Source organism: Nannobrachium achirus, assembly GCF_963921795.1.
Source record: "Nannobrachium achirus genome assembly, chromosome: 22".
Classification (NCBI taxonomy): Eukaryota; Metazoa; Chordata; class Actinopteri; order Myctophiformes; family Myctophidae; genus Nannobrachium; species Nannobrachium achirus.
Window position 1 is genome coordinate 25,759,504 of NC_137829.1, and position 20,020 is coordinate 25,779,523.

Sequence of the window (20,020 nt, forward strand, 5' to 3'; positions counted from 1 at the left end):
GTATAGGAATACCTTTCCATTGTATAATGCCTCATTTATACATGGTCGCGCACCGAAGGAGAAACAAAAAGTCTACAAGCTCACAATGCATTGTGTCCCTACGTGTTCTGAGCTTGTAGATCTGCTATTTTCAGTGCACGACACCGGAATGCACAGTATGAATCAGGCTTATGTCAAAATATTGTTGATCTCTTGCTTCAGATGGATTCTGATTCTGATATTCAGACTTATATCATGTGTGCCTAAGTAGTAAGTACAGTAGCTATACAACCAAAGGTTCGACCAAAGTTCAGCATTGCTTTAAAGCACCTTCAGGACTTTTCACCTCTTCACCCAAAAAAAAACATTCAACCCACCTCTGTTGAGGTACAAACAAACCCATTGTGTTTTTCTTTATCATTGCATGGCTCCTGTCAGCATTCCAACCATACAAACAGAGTAAGTTGGCCGTACTGTACATATTTTCCTCCCCCATCTTGACTATCTCAATCCAGTTGTAGTTGTATGAACTGTAATGGTACATGTCAACATCTACCCATTTCATTTACTTCCTGTCATGTTAAATCTCACCCATCCTGACCCAGTAACTGCACTGCAAACTCCTGAGTGTTAATCTAACTCTCAGACGAGATATTGTCAACTTGACTCTTGAGTTGACAATATCTGGTCTGCGTACCCATACATTTTTGTCTGCGGATGATAAGGCCCGCTGTCGAGCCTGGTAGTGGCACTGTATTGTGGTGGTAGTAAGACTTTGATCTGAAGCTTTGCGTGCGATTGTGTCAGTGGACCAATCCCCATCCTGGCAGCTCTGCAGCCCATGCTGCTATGAAGATGAAACTGCCTGTCCTCTCATCCCTCTCCCTGATTAGACTGCTCCCACCATCACTCAGACATCCACCAAGAGAAATCCCATCACTGTGACTGTTTCTCTTCCCTCCCTTCTGAGATTTACTCCGATAGAGAGGCAGTTCTAGAAGTAGTTTAAGACCAGGGCAAGTCCCTGCCTTTTTGTTTACGAGTTCATACCCCAAAGTTTAGTGTGCGTGTTGCTTTGCTTTCTGCTCTATTTAGATATGCAACACCATGGGATCAGTATGATATTGAGGTAAAGGATCAAGTACACGGTTTTGTGCATTTACTGAGATCCTATATTTTCATATTGCATTTAATTCAACCTAATCAGAATTGAAAATGCAATAAAGATATACAACACCTACTGTAGTGCATACTGACATACCGTACAAGGTACAGGGCCCACAGAGAATCATGGGACATGCAATAGACATACTGAAGACTACAAATACATTATCACTCTATATAGTACAATTCGTACTTTAATACGCATTCAGTGACAATACGGCATCAGACAGCATATTGCGTTATGTGCCGTAACTTTGTTTAATCTCTCTCAAAGGACGTGGATGAGGAGATAGAGGCAGAATACAACATCCTGAGGTCCCTTTCCAACCACCCTAATGTGGTAAAGTTCTATGGCATGTTCTACAAGACCGACAACCTGTCAGGTGGACAGTTATGGTTGGTGCTGGAGGTGAGCTCATAAACATTTGTGCAGTATGCTGAAGATTATTGCAGTCCTGCATACTGATACAGTATGCATGACTATGGCAATATGCAGGAGTCATTATTCTTTGGCACTGGAGTTGAGCTCCCCTTTCTTGACCTTTCTGAGTGAGAGTGTTTAAAGTCATAACAGGTAGGATTTGTTGTTTGTGATTTTTGTGAACCCAATATTCAAAGTTGACCGCGCCTCTCCGGCTCAGCGATACCAATAGTGCAAAAGTTTTTAAAAAAAGAGAGCAAAAGTCATGATGACTTGCATCTTACTTAAACATAAAATAATAAATAAAATGTAATTATTGGATCAGGTGCTCAGGTCAGGATTACATCAGATAAGAAGGACATTTGCTATGTCTCTGAAAGAGTGTTCAAATGAGTTGAATATTTATTTATTCATATTTATTTAATGGGGGATATCAATTGTGTTATAATTTGAAACATTATCAAACATACTCTGATGGCTGGTAGTTGCGATCCTGGCATTTGCTTTACAGCTTTTCTCACTTTTCAACACAGTACAGTTTACACAATGTCTTTCATTTGAGCAAGGTGTATCAGTATCCAGTACTTTAGGGGGCCCCGTGGCTCCCATTGGTTGGAACTCACACCATTATAGCACAGTTCAAGTCCGACCCAAGGCCTTTCGCTGTAGGTTATTATTATTTCCGTAGGAGGCGAGACGTAAGGGAACGCGGTGGAGACGATTGAGGCACACCGTCTCAAGCGGACTTGATCCACGTGAGACACCGGCGAGCGAGCGAAAGGCACCGTGTCAAGCGTTGAGTAGTCTGCTTGAGCGCCATCCGAGTTTCCATTTCCTGTCTCTCGCCACTATTGCTATAAAATTAAGGCTTGAAAATGCTAAAATATATAGCTAAATGAAAACGTTTTTATCAAAATGTATGTTTGAAAATGTTGCTTATTCACATGGTAAGAGTTTGTCAAAGCATTCCCACGCACATACATCTTAATGCCATCACAAAGTCAAGAGATGCTTCATAGCTTTTGAAGAGGAAGCCGTGACTCTCATTGGTTCTCTGTGTGTGGGATTGCTCCCCCCATGAATCATAATCTAGAGTGGTGAGTGATGGAGGAGTCACTGTTCCCCTCCCTCCCTCTCTCTCTCTCTCTCTCTCTCTCTCTCTCTCTCTCTCTCTCTCTCTCTCTCTCTCTCTCTCTCTGTCTGCCTCTCTCTCTCCCTCTCTCTCTCTCTCTCTCTCTCTCTCTCTCTCTGTCTGCCTCCCTCCCTCTCTCTCTCTCTCAGCTGTGCAACGGTGGCTCTGTCACAGAGCTCATCAAAGGCCTGCTGATGCGAGGCCAGCGTCTGCAGGAGCCTGTTATCGCGTACATCTTATACGGTGCCCTCTTGGTAAGACTGTGAGTTGCAAAGCTGCTAATGGCAAGGAGGAGGTAGCGTGCATACATACAAGGATTTGTTTAGGCAGGGATAGTATGCCAGAATGTATATGGCCCTCTGAGCAGCTATGCGTATATATGGTTTGTTTCCAATACACTCAATGATCCTAATCCTAAATGACTAGAAATAAGGTAACCAAAGCATGCTAAAGCATCTCAGTGTTTTTTTGCCCTTTCTTCTGGGTTGAAAGGGTCTCCAGCATCTTCACAACAACAGGATTATCCATCGTGATGTGAAAGGAAACAACATCCTTCTGACAACGGAGGGAGGAGTCAAAATGGTTGACTTTGGTAATAGCCTTTGTTCTCTGCCCGAGAGGGTCAGTTGGTCCAATTGTGATTTTCAGAAATTGACAGATACACAACACGTTTGAAGTGTCTCTTGCCTTTTTTCTGTTGTCATTATTCATTCATTCATTAACGTTATTTATTTTGGGAGTTGTTGACTATTAATCTAATAGAAATGTCCACAGCACATGATTTTAGCATTGTTAGTAAAAAAGCATTCAAGATGAATACAAGCACATGGATGAGTCATTCAATCCTTTTTCACCACCACATCGTTTTGTTTCATGGAGCATAGCTTTAACCCAAGGCTATTATTGCTCATTTAAATTTCATTATTTGATCCTTTGCATATAAAAGGAAAGCTGTTATGGCAAATGACTTTGAGTCACCCCCAGGCATGTTTATGTCCTCTGTGTCGTGGTGGCGAAATGGACTCCTGCTGATAAAAATCTGTCCCACTTAATTTGAAATGATTATTACCCATTGTTATTGTTTGGCAGGTTGCCATGCTAAATTGTATACCAAATTGTATAGATTAATTCACACTTGTGCTCCAAATTAAAATGTACATGCATAGCGTACTCACTGATGAATATATCTGCATGTAACATTTAGATGCAACTTAAAATGTGCAACTTAAATATCCTTTTAAAATATCCTTTAAGTATTTGTTAAATTCTTTTATTTTATTGTAGGTGTCTCAGCTCAACTGACAAGCGCTCGTTTGCGGAGGAATACGTCAGTTGGAACCCCATTTTGGATGGCTCCTGAGGTCAGATTTACCTTTTCAGTTGGCACAGTTGTCCTGTTTCTCTTAATTGTGAAAACGATTATAAAATATTGCATTGTATAGTCTGTTTCCACATCTATTACATGCAATTAGAAAAACCTTAGGCATATGAGAGCGGGAGGTTGAGCAAGAAATAGAGACGGAATGATTGGCTGTGTTTTACTTTGTCACCTGCGTAGATCGCCAAAAATCAGTTACTTTTGGCGATCACCGCCATCCTGTGACGAAGTATAATAGACTGGGCTTAACTCTCCCCTGTGTCATTGTGTATTCCCCTCCATGGGCCTGGTACTTGAGGTCACCCCAAGGTTAATAGCTGGGAGTCTGGGGCCCCCGGCTCACTGTGTGGCAGAAATGAGGCGAGGTGATTGGGCTGGTAGGAGGGGACCTCAGGGGCAATTAGAATAAACCCAGCTGTAAAATGTAGTGTCACTTCTAATTATTGACTCGAGGACAAGGACACACATACCCAACTACTCATCTCAACCTAGCTTGTAAATGTTCTGAATATTCTTGCTTTTTGTAAAAACAAAACTAAAATATTAATTTTAAATTATGAAATAAAAAAATAGAAAATAAATCTCTCATAAGAGTAGGCTTTAACAGATATATGATTTCATTATATATTGTCAATATACATTAATTTTCCAATCAGACAGATATATTTGCTGGTTGGCATTAGACTTACTGTCACGGATGTGTTCTCTGTTTTCAGGTCATAGCCTGTGAGCAGCAGTATGACTATTCATATGATGCCCGCTGTGATGTGTGGTCACTTGGCATTACAGCCATCGAACTGGCTGATGGCGACCCCCCTCTGGCAGAGATGCATCCAGTCAAGGCCCTCTTCAAGATCCCACGGTGAGACACTGGAGGGCGCTCCCAGCACACAACTGGAGCAGGCCCACACACGGTGCACTCCGTTGCCCCAAAACACTCTTGATTTAGAGGGCAAATTAATTCAGAAGGGGTTAATTACAATATGCTCTTGTTTAGAGTTAGAGTAGAATGACCAAGATGAGGTAAAGCTGTTTCTTATTTGGTAGTCTAAGAAATTACAACATGTAGCACATTATGTTTAATTGGTATTTTGCTGACTGAGCAACCGTTAGAATCTTTATTTTGAACAGAAAATGCCTTGTATTTGGCCTGAACATCATTGTTTGGTCTGAACACATTCACTTACTTCCCTGTCTGATGATCATGTGATCAGGTTCAACAGTATTATGAGGTTGACCTTTATGATAGCAGCACAATGACACAATGATCTCACTTTGGGGTAAAGATGTGCTCTCCTGATTACAATTTGCATTAGTGATTAGCTCCATTCACATTGCAATGAGGCCGTCACCCGCCACCTGTCACAATGTTATCTCCTCCACACCAAGAGGAAGACCATGCGTATAACAGGAATTATGGGAGCTACCACAGCAGTTTATCACAACAAAATACAACATGAACAAGTCACAGCAATTACAGGATCAGAGAAGGCTAACGGGAAGTTGCATGAGTCAATAGAGGCTATCAATTCATTTTCCCTGTCCTCTATTTCCCTGTTTAGGAGCCGGAGACGTACACATAGTTACTGTCACCTTTTTGTTGAGAAGTTTGGATGTACTGTAGGCTTTTTGGTTGTAGTAAATTGAGAACAAGTAGTATAGGAATCCTGTGAATGTGAACAGAATTAGGAACATGTAGTAAGCTGATGTTATTGAGTCTTTTCTCAAATCAAAATAGATATTTGGCAGTGGCGTGCCGCGTGGTACATAAATTATGTGAATAGGGACCTTAGGATGGGCGTGACCAATATAAATCACAGTGAGGGCACACTGAACCATGAAATGATTCTGTTAACATGTCATTTATCTCATATATTTTCCCATCAGCAAAGCAGCAAGGCAGTTAAAATCACAAGACAAAAGGTTATGTGGATTTCCTCTTCTATATGAATTCCACGCTATGCAAGGACATTTATTTTACCTTCGTTTTTTCCAACAATGGTGGCATCTTGATAGTGATGCATATTCATGAGCACAGATGTATAGATAACTTAAAAGTTGATGATTATATAGATCTTTTATTTCATATTTCTCTACGTTTCCATTTATAATTGCATGTTCCATGTGACCTTGTGCCCTTTCAATCTAATATGTCACAAGCCATTAACAGTAGGGTTTGTCCTGATGGAGGAGGATTGTCCTTGGGTATATGTTTTATGAAATTCTCATTGGCACTAAAACGCAATAGGTATTTCCATCATTCGGATAGTTTACAGTTCCACATGGTAATGTATTCCCAGGTCACAGTAGACTGTCATGCAGTATACAGTATATTGCGTCTATCGTAATTTTTCAATCTTTGAAATATGTCTACCTGTCAAAGACGGTTGGAACATTCCAACATAGATTTGATTAATCTTCCCTGCGTTGCACAGTGTTTTGGTACACAGCAGCGGAACAACCATACTGTCTTTCCCAATGGAACCCATATTTATTCGGCATGACTGCCTTTTTCTTTTTTTCTTTTTTTTTCAATTGGTTCTGCTGAGTTCATATTTGTAAACCCATGGTGAGCACTCATCTAGGCAAAGTATGCATCACTACTACATCACTACTACAGTACCACCACACTGACTTTAACCACTTCAACCCTGTGGGGCCTATTTTCCTTCCAACGCAGTCCGCACTGGCGGAAGCGAACTTCTTAAAGAGCTGGTGCCATAGTTTTGTACTTTTTCTGTTTTGTATGTGTCTATGGAGTTGACATTACTCTAATAGACCTCCAAGTGTGGCTATAATGTGCAGGTTTTTGGTTACTTCCTGAAAGCTGAAAGACGAAAAACACAGATTAAATTACATCATATAATCATCCCCTCCCCTTTAACCATTCACCCAACACTGTGGGTGTGGCTAACCTCAGCTGGGCCACCAGACAACCAGGCATACTTAATGAACTGGAGGGTGTGGCCACATAAAAACCCAATTTTAACACTTTCTGTACACTTAAAAAAAACTTCCTCCTAGTATAATCATAATACCTGATCATCATGTTTTAGGGGGGGGGGGGGGGGATCACGGCACTGCATCTTTAAAGCTATCGTCCTACCAGTGCATGTCAAATTTCTATCACTTGCACATTTTCAGCTTTTTGCTATTCTGTAAAACCTGTTAGTTAGATAGTATCTATCTATGCATTCACGAGTGAGTTGTCACCAGCATCTCAAGAACCACCCAACCCATGAACTTGAAACTTGAGGGACTGATACAATAAATATAAAGAAATTGTAATATAACAAGTTACTATTATGTTTTGAGTGATAATATAATAATAATAATACAGATACAGTTAGTTACTCGTTCGTAATCACAGCTTACTGTAGTAGTGAGTGTAGTATGATTAGCGTGTTGTCATGAATTTGAGGCTAAAAGCCCGGTAGGAGCGAGATCATTTAGCGACCTACAACCGGGTCGCGACGTGGTCGTTAGTTTTCAGCGACCGGGTCGCTAAATCGAGCGACCGGGTCGCTAAATCGAGCGACCGGGTTGTTAAATCACCGACCGCGCCGCTAAACCGACCGACCCGGTCGCTAAATCTACCGACCTGCCTGCAGTTTTAGGTCGGTAGATTTAGCGACCCGGTTGGTACATCTAGTGACCCGGTCGGAAGATTTTGCGCCCCAGTCGGTCGATTTAGCGACCCCGTCGCTCGCTTTAGCGGTGATTTAGCGACGCGGTCGGTGATTTAGCGACCCGGTCGGGAGGTTGCGTGGCAGGTTAGCCTAACTGAGGTAAGGTTACTGAGGTTAGGGTTAGGGTTAGGGTTAGGGTTAGGGTTAGGGTTAGTAGCCCGATGGTCGGTGGAAGCGACCACCGGTCGGTGGATTTACCTACCCAGTCGCTGGATTAGCGTCCCGGTCGGTGGAATTAGCGTCCCGGTCGGTGGAATTAGCGTCCCGGTCGGTGGTTTTAGCGTCCCGGTCAGTGGTTTTAGCGTCCCGGTCGGTCGATTTAGCGAACCGGTCGGTGTTTTAGCGTCCCGGTCGGTGGTTTTAACGTCCTGGTCGGTGGTTCTAGCGTCCCGGTCGGTGGTTTTACCGTCCCAGTCGGTCGATTTAGCGACCCAGTCGCTGAAAATTACCGACCACGTCGCGACCCGGTTGTAGGTCGCTAAATGATCTCGCCCTCTCTCTAAAAGCCTTCAGGCAGTGGTGCAGTATACTCGGTGCAGTGGACCTCGATCTCCATACCTACCACAACATTATATGTTCTCTCTCCCCCTGATCTGTTCCGTTTTCAAGCAACGGCAGCTTTCATAGTTTAAGTATGCCTGATTTCTACAGATTCATTGTAGATAGCTGATCTACAAGCCCATAACACAGCTTGCTGTGACGTGTTGTGAACTATTTGCGTAACTTGGGCATGCTGCAAACTCCACTCCATCCGAGAAAGCTTTTGTTTAGCAGTCCCTATGTCGACAGACTTAGACAATCTTGAGGCTTTATTTCAAACGGTATTGCGTAACCAGTGGGGAATGCGTTCGTAACTAAATAATACAAAAATATTTCTCTAGTATGGTTAATGAGTTTTTAAAGATAATGTTTGAATATAGAAGTTCCTTCAAATATAAGTCCTGGCGGTCCAAGTGCGGAGGGCCAAGCAAGGACCCTAAATCTCTTTCTGTTGATTTTTGGTGCCGTATTCCTGGGGTCCAACCTATGTTCCCCAGGTTCTATGTTCCCCAGGTTCTATGTTCCCCACCTCACAGCATTAGTTTAGTGAGGTTATGGTTATGGTTAGGGTTAGGGTTAGGGTTAGGGTTAGGGTTAGGTGGTAAGAAAGTGGGGAACATAGAACCTGGGGAACATAGAACCTGGGGAACATAGGTACGGTCCCGTATTCCTAATCCCTGTATGCATATCTCTTATTTATTCAGTAGTTTTTTGGGGGGAGAGAGCTGACACGCAGCAAAGGTCGTCGGGATCGAGACTCGAACCCCCAACAACTACGCTTCTGTTTCTGTATCGGTTACTGTCATGACAACTGAATTTCCCTTGTGCGAGCAGTAAAGGTTTATCTAAATCCATGTCCCATTGACCCTGTCCAAGTATTACAAGACATTATTGTCTAGTAATGCATAACTTACTGCATAACATGCAGTTTGAATCTCCCTTTTGTCCGTAGCCACAACAGGCCATTACAGTACAGACCGTTCTTTGTGATGAAAGGTGTGATTATAATTGTGACTGCTATTTATATGACAGATATGGAAGGACCAAGGATGCCATGAATGGAGGTAATGGAGCATGCGAAAGGTTGAAGATGTAAAATCGTTAACTGAAAAATTAATTATGGGAACTCGAGATGTATATTCAGTATGTGGGAAGGTTAATTGCTTGAGTCAGTGCCCTCTGTACTCTGTCTCCACATACTAAAAAATAAAGAAATAAGCTGTGAAGGTTAAACCTATGTGTCAAAGACATTAATTCATAGACATCACTGCAAAATCCAGTGTTGATCTAACACTTAAGGCCAATAGATACTGTACTACATTTTTAGAGCTGAAATAAATGTGGTTCGGCTTGGTCGGGTGTGTGGTACCCATCCTAATTTTGGCTGTTTGGTGTCGCCAAGATGTTGTGACACCCCAAATTTAGTTCGGCTTTCTGCATTGTTTCCGCTTTCATTCAGCCCATCTTCAAGTTTGTTATGTCAGCAGTGAAATTACCCAATAACTAGGGATGCACTGAAACCGATATGACTTGATTAATGTATCGGATATCGGACAACGCATATTGGATATTGGACACGATAAAAAATATAAATATACTTATAAATATACAATATAATCACACAATTGTAAGCCCATAACCAAACGTTTTGGCATATAATTAAATTTACAATCTTATATTTACAATTGGCTTAAAGCCGCATCCCACTTCCAAGCCCATGGCACGCCCACTCTGCATCCACTCCAACTCTACTTCAACTCAACGGTAGGGAGAAGGACGTAGGGAATAATACCGCCCACCTCTATGCCGTCCGCTCATTCGCTAAGCACGAGAGAGAGGAGGCAACAGGGGAGGGGGGGCGGGCAAGCGAGAGAGAGAGAGAGAGAGAGTGAAATTTGACACCACTGTGTTTGCACTCACTGTGTCCACAGTGAGTGCAGAGAAATAGCAGAGGCATAACAGTCACTTCTCTCCAGTGCGTCCGGCGGTCAAATATGTCCGACCGGAAACGTGCGCTGCGGCACAATAGTTCCGCCACATTTTTTTTTTTTTTTTTTTTTTACTTTTTTTTACTTTTTTTCCCCCTTTTTTTAAACTTTTTTTTTTTTTTTTTACTTTTTTTTTTTTTTTTTTTAACTAGATGGGAGCGGCCCGAAGGGCCGCAACCCTCTAGTATCCCACAATCTTATCCAGCAAACTTTTTTCGTCCACTCTGGTCTCAAGAGACGAGACACGAGTTGCCATTGCATTTTGCACTTAGTTGCACTGACCGCACTTGTAAGTATCGGGTATCGGTATCGGGAAATATCAAAATGTATATATCGGAACAAAACCTGTTTCGGTGCATCCCTAAATAAAACCCTTCAAATATACAGTAGGCTATAGACTGGGTGTGGTTGCTAAACCATTTTGGACAGAGTGGAGCAAATACATTTCTGCTGTGGAAATGTTAAAATGTGGCCATGGGACTATCACGATATCCTGACATATCAACTTAATCAACTCTCATTCTCAGTTATGTTCTCCTTTATTTAAACCACAAATTAAAGCACAAGAACTTGTGTTGGAGTTCTATGGATGGATACGACTGTTAACTGCTCTCCACTGAGCAGAGACAGATTAAGAAAGCCAAGACGCAATGGTTCATGATTCATGATTCTATCAGCAATTAAGTGTAGAATAAATGCTATAAATCATTTCTATAAATTTCTCTCTCTGTCCCCTCCGTCTCCTCTCTGTGCAAATAAAATGGCACTTGCCCAACGCAATCTATTGTTAATCTGGTCCAGATCATTATTTTATTTTACCGTAATGTGGAGTCTCTCAGAAATGGCATCTACAGTGCCATGTTGAGCATAAGTGTTATTGTGTTGATTTTAGATGGATTTTTCTGTTATAAGTAGGTTTTTTAACCCCATTAAGACCTGAGGCCGATGTACAAACACCTTCTAAAATCGAAAATCCTTCTAAGTTTTATGAAAAACTAAAACATTATGTTATATACTGCTATATGGTTGCTGTTGAGCAGAAACTATAGGCCCCCTAGCGTGTTCACGCCAGGGGGCTGTCTCCCATAAGTGAGACATTGAGTGAATAATATGAAAATTTACTTTTTGCTGTTTTTTCACACCCTACTTGATAATACTACAACGTCACACTAAAGCATCAAAAGTAGCAGATTTACAAGCTCGAAACAAGTTTTGAGCTTTTAGATCTGCTACTTTTGCAATTCTTCTAAATTTGAATCCTGAAAAGTAACAGTTTTGGACATAATTTAGTTTCCACCCTACAGGGAAGATATAGTATGCCTGTATTTACAACAACTACACACAGAGGTGTTCCCAGCTTGAAGGGTATAACAACATAGGTGTTCCAGGTCTGCATCTAAAAGTATTACAGAGACACAGCGGTAACGTGCACTGCTCGCTGTGAACTCCATTTGGATCTGTTCAATATCATATTAATGATGGCCTTAGCCTACTCTATACAGAGACAGAATGCCAAGAGCCTATAGATTCATGAAATGTTTACCTTAATAAGAGGTATGTGAACAGTGAACACGTATCAGCAACACAAGAGGCACACATGAAAAAATGCATCTTTCTGTACGTTCTCTCCCTCTTTCTCTCCTTGTTGCTTGTCTTTTTGAGCGGTGGTCACACCGTCTCCTATACGTGGCCGTGTGTGTATGCGTGCGTGCGTGTCTGTCTGTATGTAGCCTGCAATACCTTTTCTGACCACACATGTTAAGGGAGGGGCGCTGTTGTTCAGCCTCAGGCCAGGCACACTCACACTCACATTCAGACACACACATACACACGCACGCACGCACACACACACACGTAGCCTCCACCGCTCAGTTCACACAAGTGTGATTTTTTTGGACAGCATCAATGTTTTGTTTAAATTTTCTTCTTCCTTTTGAGCATAAAAAGTATTTCAATTTCATTGTGCGCTGTGTAAATACTAAGGAAACGTTCGTGTTTTGCACTAAGCAAAATGCACAAATTGGATTTAACTCTGGGCATATGATAGCACTATACGCTCTGATTGCACCAGACTACACCTTGTTTGAGGACCAACACATGTTGTTCAATATTTACAGGGACACAGAGCTAAAGGGGCTAAAGGACACCTGCGCCATTCTGAAAATAGGATGAACACGTGCGCTTCCACTAGCGCCGCATTGCTCCAGGCGAAAAATAGTGCCTTCAGTGTAAAAAAACGAATAGTGTAACTCAGAGAGTGTATGAAAGAACCAAATAAAGCCTTGTGAGATCACTTGGTTACATTTGTACGCTCTCAGATTTAAATGAACACTCAATATTTTACTGTGCATCCACATATTTAACAGTGCTTGTATCTGCCTGTGTGGAGACCAGAGGTGTGCGTGAGACGAAGTAATTGATGGTGTGTCAAAAGCCCACAAAGGCTAATCAAATCACAGGCCTGGTGAATGGCATCCAGACCAGTGTTCTGGTCAGAGACCGGTTCCTAGCAAGAAAGCCACAGGATAATATGAAGTCTGCAGAGCAGAACAGTCAAGGGCGGGAGCCGGGAGGTGTCGATAAAATCTCTACTCTTTTCACTGATACTGTTCATCCTTTCGAGACGTTTGAGTTTGGAATGAACCAAAGCCATGTAGTGCTTCTGTATAGAGTAACACTATTTTCGGCAATGCCTCAATGAGCATTGTAGATGAAGAATATAAATTTCACATCCCCCGTTGACGTAAACATTTAGGTTATCTGATGTTTTGTTTTCATATACGCTATATTTGTGAGCACTGCTAGCCTCTGGCAAAATTATATTCAAAGGTCCATTGCATCAACTGCACTAAGAAGTTTTCTTTTTTAAATCTGTGGAACAGATTACATTAAACAGATTACATTGTCCTGAGACATTCAGGCGACCTAGGCGACCTATTTGCCGATTGGCTGTCGCATGTCACATGGTAACCAAGCTAGTTTCATGATTGGGTGCGGCCAGAGCAGTATAATCAGAGAGTGGTGTCACCGCGGACACGCAACTCTCCATTCTAGGGCTCTGGGAGCGGCCTTGCGCTGTTCTTCTTCTCGAGTTTGGAAAAAAAGGATCCGTTCCGTTTGTCACATTGTCATGATCGTAAAACTATCTAGTTTTAACGTTCAGAACGTTTTCTTTTTGAACAATAAAAACATTGACAGCCAGGGGGGAAAAAATCCATGAAGGACACGGAATGCAATCGTTCACTCGCCGTTGGAAAATTGACTTATATTAGACTATTCTGGATGTGTGGCTAACGGCTAACTAGCGCTAGCTGCAGGCTAACGCTAGCTAGCGCTAGCTGCAGGCTAACGCAGGCATGTTATACACAATTACTCATGGAATAAAACGGCGACCCAACTCGGAATGCAATCGTTCACTCGCCGTTGGAAAATTGACTTATAGACTATTCTGGATGTGTGGCTAATGGCTAACGCTAACGTTAGCTAGCACTAGCTGCAGGCTAACGCTAGCTAGCGCTAGCTGCAGGCTAACGCACGAGTCACGGTGTGTAATAAATTCACTTCAACCTCGTGTTGAGCAGTTAAACCTATTTGCTACGTACGTCTACAAAAACGTTCATATTTCAAAGATAAAGTGCTTACTGAAGTCTCACAGATGTCACAGTATGGTACGCTCAAGCAGAATTACCTGTATCTTTCATATTGTTTAATAAACAGCATTTTAATCCGATCAGACGTCATTTTCTGTTGTTTTTCAGCCATGCGACCCCATCGGTTGCGAGGTGTACTGCACTTAGATACATTAATACCTTTTTAAGGAAACGACGACCGATCGGATTAAAATGCTCCTCTTTAAATAATACGATCAATACGGGACATTCTGCTGGAGCGTACACGTTGTGTCATGTTTTGTAATTGTCCTGACTGATTTCGCTGTATTCATGCTGAAGCACAGCTCGCACGAGTCAAAGACTTTCTACAGTCGCGAGGGGCGGGTCTTGACTTCGCTCCAGGCTTTGTGGACAGCGGCTGCTGTTCGCTGTTCATGCCGCGATGAGAGGTTCATGTGTGGGATGAACAAGCCATTGTGACTCGGTGATTTTTATGGAGCTTTTCTTTCCCGGGCCGTTTCTGGGACAAATCATCATGACAAAATAAGATAAATAGGGGACAGCCGGACAGGGCGACTATTTGTGAGGATAAGTTAATAATAATTAGAAGATAGAGTTAAAATAAAACATTAAACCAAGCACTTTGACCGAGGCTTGCGCTCGCATCTAGGCTCGCATCTACGCTGGTGACTCGTGTGTAAAGTAACTAAGTAGCCAACATTTACTCAAGTACTAAACCAAGCACTTTGACCGAGGCTTGTCATCATTGTGAGTGGATGAGAGCCGCTCGCCCGCTCGCATCTACGTGCAGCCTGCTAGTGAGTCGAGTGTAAAGTAACTAAGTAGCCTACATTTACTCAAGTATTGATGTACTTTGAGGCGGAGATAGCCGCGACCAGCTCTTCTTCTAATCGGCTCGCCTGTAGTCGGTATCTAAGTAGGCTACATTTACTCAGATACTGTACTTAAGTAGGGCCCTACAATTTTGAGGTATTTTTACTTTACTGGAGTGTTTTACATTTTCAGTACTTTTATTTCTACTCCACTTCATCTCAAAATAAATCATTGTAGGCTACTTTTACTCCACTGCAGTTATTTAAAAAAAGTTATTAAAAATACTTTGTTTAATTATTATTACAAACCATTCATTAATCACTATATATACATCGGCCATTTGAAATTAGCCGATCTACAAGCTCACAGTGCGTGACGGACATTTTCTTGTAACGGTTTATTTCTACATTGTAGTATCGATACTTTTACTTGTTGATACTTTTACTTGAGTACAAAATATGAGTACTTCTTCCACCGCTGCGCTGTCAGTCCGTGCAGCCGTGCTGACAAGGAAACGGCAGGGGGGGGGGCAGAAATGGGCGTGTCCAGCTTGCATTTCACCGAGACAAGAGGGCAAGAGAGATTCTCTTGTTTTCGTCATTTTCACGCGACAACTTTATTTCCGAAGTTATTTCCCAAAATGGCCACAGTTGGTCTTATTAATTTATAAACCTCAAATGTAACTATGTATTCTCAAACTAATATGACTCAAATATATGTAAACAATACTTAGGGGGACCTTTAGAGACATGTGTCAACAGTTTTACAAGGCAAATGTCATGGTGCCTACACTTTAAGTACATTTGGATACCAATACTTTTGTACTTTTACTCAAGTACATTTTTAATTCTGGACTTTTACTTGTAACAGAGTGATTCTACATTGCAGAATTGATACTTTTACTTAATTATAAAAATGTAGGTACTTTTTCCACCACTGTGTAAACGTTTGTGTTCTCATGCCAATAAAGCTTCTTTGAATTGAAGATTGCTCCCCATGTGGCGGAGTACACAATAATGGTAAATAAAGTAGCTTACTCTAAAATAATCCATCCATCCATCCATCCATCTTCAACCGCTTATCCAGCATCGGGTCACTGGGGTAACAGTTCCAACTGAGATTTCTAGAGTTCCTTAATAATAATAATTAAAATAAACAATACTAATGATTATAATTGCGACCGTCAGGTCGCAGTTACTATGAAAACCTCCACCGCCTGTCTGTCCGTCAGTCTGTCTGTCACGTCACATCACACTTTTTTGCCCCTATCCATGTGAAATTTTCCACACACAATCCTTGTCTGCCAATCCACAACCTCCACCCTTCCAGGGACCCCCGCAGCTCCAGGGACCCCCGCCAAATTTTTTAAAACACATTTTTGAATACTGCTCCTACAGTTTTTGCCCTAAAATCACACAAATCGCTACACAGTATGTCTACACTTATCTCATCGACATGGATCTGTCCCATATAGCGCCACCATCAGGTCGATTTTTTAACACATTTTTGGACCTAAACCTTTTTTCTAAAAAAAATTTTTCAAACTTTTTTTTTTTTTCAAAAAAGATTTTTTTTCAAACTTTTTTTACACTAACGTCAACACACCAATCCACAGATTTTATATTGACTGTGTGTCAATTCTTGTTTCTTTAAAGATTACTATTGGCAACATGTCAGCTCTTCGATCCATCCTAGAGTAGTCTTGCATAGCCAGACAACTATTCCACAATCTCTGTATGCTATATAGAGACTGGAACTACAGCTCCTGAACGGCGAGTAATGGAAACTAGCATATATTCAAGAGAATATATTTTAAAATGTCATTACTGATAAGCAGCAAGCTAAATATGCTTAGATGATTTTTATTTATATAATGATAAATGTGCGCGATGTGAGACGGAAACGGAAGTGAGGAGGAGGCTTCACTTCCGCTTTATTCTTCTTATGTTATTCCAGACTGTATGACGGGAGCATTTGCAAATCGTGGAGTCAACAGTCTGGCCACGTGAGACTAATCGTAAAGGGACTCTGGGAATAATGCTTAATCTGAAAGTATCTGTGTGATCAGTATACTTCAATTTGCCTCTTTACCCTAACAAAGACTACAATTTTCTCCACACCAACAGTAATCCTTTTTTTCTGGAGAATGAAACCTTTAGAGTCTACACATTTTAGTGCACATGGTCACATTTTATTACCCAAAAATGATTCAGTTATGTTGAGACCCATTTCCTTGGGTTGAAAGCGTTTTCTTATTCTGTTCATTTCCCTCTTATTTCCATTCTCATCCAACTGCCAAAGGTGCATATACTGTAATGTATTGGACACTGACTGGAGATGGCTGCTTGGTTTGGTGACATTCCAATCATGAGCAAAAGGTCTATGCCTCCATCTTTGATGCAGTTATTTCATGCACACGGATCTGTGTGGTCTCCAGCACACTACCACGTGGCAATGTTGTTGGAGAGTTTGTGGACATGATAAATGTAGCACTAGTTTTCCGTGCTCATTCATGTGTGTGCACGGGAACTGCTGGAGCTCAGGCTGTAGTGATGGATGAGCTGAAATTTTGAGCGTGTGGGCCATTTACTGAATAAGTCTTTATTTTGGCCTCCGATACCCCTGCTCTGTTACTCTTGTCTTAAGGCCATAGCTGTATTTTCGTTCTGTTGCCCAAGTAAAGGGATATTACACCACACCAGTCTAAAACAATTTGTGTAGCTTAAAACATGGGTATCTGGCAAACAGGTTTATACTCAGCAAGTTATATCTGGTTTATAGACTACTACATGAATGATTCCGTTAACCTGAAACCGCTGATTTCGCCCCATTGAGGCTCTTCATTTCATCATAAATAAATGACAGACCCAGCAGGGAACTATACTAGCATTTTTCTGATTTTCATGTATCGTTAGCAAAAAACCTGTATCAATTATTGTTCTTATAATAGAAGATATTAGAAATATGTTCTGAGTTCATGACAGAACAACAATCATTGTTTGTCATGGATGTCATGGATGGGGATTATCACCAATGACCAAGATTTAATGTTTGTTGTCTCAGTTTTCAGAATAGGTGAACTGATAGTGGTTCTCAACCTTTTTCCTGTGTCCTCACTCCTCATTGAGACCAGGAGGAGTGAGCACATCAAGGGAATGGATCCAGAAAGTTTCCCTCTGGTTAATTCTCGTGAGGCGATCACCACCTCTTGTGAAATATTTGATATGGTCTATACCTGTAATCCCTAGGAGAGTGTCATTGCTGATATATTTGACTGACCAAATCAAACGCAAAGCGGATGACGGCAAATATAGCGGCATGGTCATGATGGACCTCCAGAAGGCATTTGACACCGTAAATCATTCTATTCTGATTGAGAAACTAAAAGCCATCGGTCTTGACAGCGCAGCAGTGAGTTGGATGCAATCTTACCTGGTGGGGAGGGAACAGGTGGTGGAGATTAACGGTACCCTGCCCCCCCCCCTCCCAGTAAGCTGTGGTGTTCCTCAAGGTAGCATACTGGGACCTCTGTTGTTCCTAATATACGTGAACGACATGGCATCTGCTTGTGACTGCAACCTGTTCCTGTTCGCGGATGACTCGGCTCTCCTAGTCTCGGGCAAGGACCACTTGCAGGTTGAAAAGACACTTAACTCTGAACTAAGTAAGATCTGCACATGGCTTAACAACAACAAATTATCAATTCACCTGGGAAAAACTGTCCATCCTCTTTGGATCAAAACATAACCTCAAAAAAGTCGATAACTTCACAATCAAAGTGGGTGACAAGGTCATAACACGAAAAAACTAAATCTCTTACTTAGGATGTATCCTTGAAGCTAATCTTTCCAGCGAAAAGATGACTTCTAAAGTAATAAATAAAATCAACCAACGAACTCGTTTCCTACAGAGGATCGCCCCAATGGTCAATTTCAACACACTGAAGACCATAGCTGGTGCAATAATCCAGCCCCTCTTTGACTACGGAGTCCACGTATGGTATCGTGATACCCCACAAGCCCTAAAAACTAAACTCCAAACAGCCCAAAATAAACTAATTAGGGTCCTGCTTAACCTTCCCTATCAGACTCACCTCACCGCTACTCACCAGTTAAGAGTGGGGTGGCTCAGAGTAGATGACAGAGTACAGCAACTTGCAATGGGCCTGGTGTACAAGATACACTACACCACTATGATACCCAAGTACCTGTCAAAATACTTTATAAACATTAAGGATGTCCATAATTACAACACCAGAGGCAGCGCCACAGATCACTTTCAACCCAGAGTCAAAACCAACAAAGGGTCAAACTCTTTTTTCTGCTATACCACCAAAATGTGGAAAGCCTTACCGAAGGCCATAAAGGAGTGTGGATCACTAGCATCCTTTAAAATTGCCCTGAAAAACCACTTACAGGCAGCAGCCGTTCGCAACTGGTAAAAAAAAACTAACCTAGCCCAACCCTACCCTCCCCTGCCCCTTCTTTGTATATACTTACTGTTTGTTTAGACTTACTGTTTTCTTTTTTTCTCTCATTTTATTTTTCTTTACATATCTACTGCATAGTACTGTGTTCTATTCGTCTGTCATTCAATGTTATATGAGATACTTTAATGGTTTCCTGTGGAAATAAGCTTAGTCTTTTCATGGATCTCCTTTTAGTAGACCTTGTACCAGTGAACTGTACCGTCATGGAACTGTACCATTTCCTATGCAAACTTCTAATAAAGTCTTCAATCAATCAATCAATCAATCAATCAATCAATCAATCAATATGATGTGTTGTGCGCTTGTAGATCTGCAATTTTTGTTTTTGTAAAACTCTTTGAAATTCTTTTATAATTATTTTACGAATACCAAAATAGTGCAACGCAAGTTATGATTTTATGCAACATGTTTTTTGACTGCCGCCAAATAGACAAGTTAACTCTAGGCATAACAGGAAATTGGTTGTGTGAATTATAAGAATGTTTTTCGTATCATGAGAAGAATTAGAAGAATTATGAACTCTCTCTGCATATCAAGCGTCATATTCGTATACTGTAGTTCACTGCATAGGCATGAATGTATCTCTGTCCATGGCTTAGTAGCAGCCTTCAAGTGCTGTTGACACCTCTTCCGATTTCAGCTCAATCCATTTTGATGAACGTTTGACAGTACAAGCGCTGCCTGGACCTAAATTTGAATAAGCCATTTGTGTTTACAATATGAGCCAGCACTCTCACAAATACAGGAATGAAAAAAAGGCCTGAATTTGCTAAGCACAATGAGGGCACTTGACAG

General features: G+C 41.5%; 1 protein-coding gene across 1 annotated transcript in view; it reads left to right on the forward strand.

Annotated features, from left to right (window-relative positions):
* The window catches only part of myo3b (myosin IIIB), a gene marked incomplete at both ends in the record, with an annotated part of 98,958 nt that overhangs the window by 8,978 nt on the left and 69,960 nt on the right, over positions 1-20,020 (forward strand). Inside the window, 5 exons of the mRNA XM_080752791.1 lie at positions 1,418-1,552; positions 2,846-2,950; positions 3,189-3,288; positions 3,981-4,057; positions 4,791-4,936. Of these exons, the coding sequence (XP_080608917.1) occupies positions 1,418-1,552; positions 2,846-2,950; positions 3,189-3,288; positions 3,981-4,057; positions 4,791-4,936 (563 nt within the window). The remainder of the gene's footprint in view (positions 1-1,417; positions 1,553-2,845; positions 2,951-3,188; positions 3,289-3,980; positions 4,058-4,790; positions 4,937-20,020) is intronic.